Here is a 3050-nt window from a genome sequence, read left to right on the forward strand (position 1 = left end):
ACGTAGCCCAGAGGGCCCAACAGCCACCGTGCTCCGCATCTCCAAGAGAGGGTTAACTGAGACCAACACTTGCCCATCCACAAGGCAAGGTCTCCAGTAAGAATCTGTGCAGAAGTGGGTCGCAGCCATCAGCCGTTGCAGAGGAAGCACGATGCTGCAGAGTGCTCGGACAGAGCCTCCCCCGCCGCCAACCTCCTCCTACGGGTCCTTCGTGCTCCCACTGCTCTCCTTGCTGAGAGGCGCTGGCAGGCTGTGGCCACCCTTCTCATGCGCAGCACAACAGGAGGGGCTCAGCACGGACCTGCTGCAGTGCTCGCTGTTTCCTGGCCTCCTCCTCATGCCTGCGCCGGGCCTCAGCCTCTTCCATTTTCTTGGCAGCCGCTTTCTTTTTGATCTTCTCCTCCGCCAGCCTTTCCTCCCGCACCTACGGCACACACAGCACCCGCTGAGCACCCCGGCCTCGGGCGGGACGGTGCTCTGTGCATGTGAAACATCACAGCAGAAGGTCTCCGAGATGAGAGCTCCCACCCCTGCGGGGCCAGAGCTTCTTTTTGCCACCAGGAGCCACGGGGACCTGCACTTTGTCTTAAAAAGCTCATAGGCGGGGAAATGACCTTCTCTCCCAGCTCCACAGCAGAGCTGATCCTGTTCTGGTACTTATCCATCTAATACCACCACAGCCATCAGAACATCTTCCCAGACCACAGAATAAGAAAAGCAGATGGAGATAATTAAAGCAGACAAACGAGTGCTCTGGTCACGTGTGCAATTATCTGAGAGCCTCGGACATGAGACGGGGTCTGGAGAAAGATGTTTGTGTTCACCTCTTCACCTGCCAGCAGGCAGGACAGCTTCCAGCAGACAGAGCCTCAGGGCCATGAGGCTGCCTTCACACGCTCTCCTGACTAACAGAATAACTGACTAACTTAATAAAGCCCGTTCAGACTCATAATTCTGGAAAATAAGGGTTTTCCACTGCCATTTACTGTGACCAAGAGAAAGGCAGTCACTCAGCATCACCGAGTTCCTGGGGAGTTCCTCATTCCACCCTTCTCTGGGGTGTTCTCTAGAGGCCGGCAGCTGGAAGGCATGCTCGTGTGAGGTGTCTGCCTCAAGAGCTCGTATCCTCCCCGATAAACTCACAGCGGATCAGATCAGGCCTTACCTTCTCAGTCTTCTCGTCGAACAGCGCGATCTTCTGCTCGATGCGTTTTCTCCTCTCCTCCTCTATCTGCTCTGCCCGCTCCCGAGCCTGCAGCACTTTGCGCAGACGCTCCTCACGCTTCCTGCGGGACACAGCCCAACGCGTCACCACAGCCCGGCTCAAGGAGTCCCTCGACTCACGTGCAAACACAGGGCAGATACTCACAGCCGTGTCTCTTCCAGCCGCCGTTTCTTCTCTTCCTCCAGTTTCTGCCTTCTCAGCTGCTCAGCCTCTTGCTTTTTCCTCAGAGTCTCCAGCTTCTGCCTCACCTTTTCCTGAGGTGGATTGAGATGCGAGTGAACCCACCTGCCAGGGCTTCCTTCTCCCTCTGCTTGCTCAGGCTCAGCGAGGGCCCAGACACCACACCGAGACTTGCAGCCAGAACCAAGGGACAGCAACAACCTGAAACAGAGCTCGGGCAGCCCGTGACACTGTCACGGATGCTGGGGAGTGGAGCAGTGAAAACAAGGCAGAGCTGTTAATACTGGAGAGCAAGAGAAGCAGCTGGGGAGCGGAAACAGAAGCATCAGCTCCTGGAGTCCAGGCAGCTTCTGCAGAGCTGGCAGCCAGGTGGTTCGTGTTGGTAAGAACCAGAAGAGAAGCGTTCACGCACAGCACTGGCTCTGCAGCCAGCGCAGGGACAGAGGGTGCTCCAGGAAACACCGTGCTGCAGCTCAGAGCTCCTGCTGCGTCTGCTCCCCAAAGCCCGAGCTCCTGGTGAAGGCCCAGCACTCAGACCAAGGGCTCACAGCTTGTTCCGAGCACACAGGCAGCCCCATTCGTCTCCAAGACACAGGCGGGGCGCCTGTCCCACTCCTCCAGACAGCGCAGCCCAAGAGCTCTGTGGACTGGAAGAGCAAGGTCCAGCCACAGCAAACAGGTTAAGGGAAACCCACCGAGTGCCAGATTTGAAACTGCTGACACCTCGTTACGACAGGCACAAACCCACTACACACAGAGAAACATTCAAGCCATTTCCCTACGGTGGGCTCCAAGTTAAAAATAATCGGTGTTGTTAGTGTCCAGACGGGCTCTTGAACACTAACCACCACATCTTACTGCTCTGGCACTGGGCAGGTCAAATCCCCCCGATTTTCAATTCCCAGTTTTCATTCCCTGCTGCGACTTGCCAGTACCCCGGGGGGATGCCACAGCAGCAGAGCTCCTCAGGAAGCTGACTGGCCACAGTTTGAGGTGTAACCAGGCAGCTCAGTGTTCCTTCTGAGTTTAATACGGTGGAGTATGTGTCTATTAACTTAAGACGCCCATCGGACCATCACGTACCACAGCTCACGACCGAGCCGCGTCTTACCTTGGGGTCAGCCTGGAGAGGAGTGTTGTATCTGATGAAAGATTTTATCACGCCGTTCCTCCCCACAGAGCTTGGCGTCATGAGGAGCTGGTTCTTCTGCACAGTGTGCAAGAAGGTTTTGAAAGGACGCACAACCTGCAAGAGAAACACCCGAAACGGCCCTCAGGAGCGTGGGCAAGAAACGGCTCTGGGTGAAGCACGTCAGGGCTGCAAGGGTCTTACTTTGCTGGCTGGGAACATTGGGGATGGAGTCTTCCTTCTCAGAGGAGAAAGCCCTCCATCCGCGGCCTGCTGGCTGTCATAGCACTCGTCCACAGCTCTCTTGTAACTTGGCTTCCTCCTGCGAGGAAAACGTGCAGGGCAAATCCTCCTGACTGACTTGAGGAGGTTCAGAAGGTCACGGAACTATCCCAGCTAAATGGTATTTCATTCTGTACGCACAAGTAGTTACCCAGTAAAAAGTGTCTAGTGGGACAGAAGGTACGAATTAAATCCTCCTTTCAAAGAGGCAGAGACAACCCATAGCAGAAGTTT

General features: G+C 55.6%; 1 protein-coding gene across 1 annotated transcript in view; it reads right to left on the reverse strand.

The window, feature by feature from the left end:
- The window catches only part of INCENP (inner centromere protein antigens 135/155kDa), a gene marked incomplete at its 5' end in the record, with an annotated part of 11336 nt that overhangs the window by 2507 nt on the left and 5779 nt on the right, over nucleotides 1-3050 (reverse strand). Inside the window, 5 exons of the mRNA XM_010143416.1 lie at nucleotides 302-424; nucleotides 1166-1286; nucleotides 1370-1479; nucleotides 2517-2651; nucleotides 2739-2856. Coding sequence (XP_010141718.1) covers nucleotides 302-424; nucleotides 1166-1286; nucleotides 1370-1479; nucleotides 2517-2651; nucleotides 2739-2856 — 607 coding nt within the window. The remainder of the gene's footprint in view (nucleotides 1-301; nucleotides 425-1165; nucleotides 1287-1369; nucleotides 1480-2516; nucleotides 2652-2738; nucleotides 2857-3050) is intronic.

This window comes from Buceros rhinoceros, unplaced genomic scaffold, assembly GCF_000710305.1.
Source record: "Buceros rhinoceros silvestris isolate BGI_N320 unplaced genomic scaffold, ASM71030v1 scaffold28789, whole genome shotgun sequence".
In the NCBI taxonomy this organism is placed as follows: domain Eukaryota; kingdom Metazoa; phylum Chordata; class Aves; order Bucerotiformes; family Bucerotidae; genus Buceros; species Buceros rhinoceros.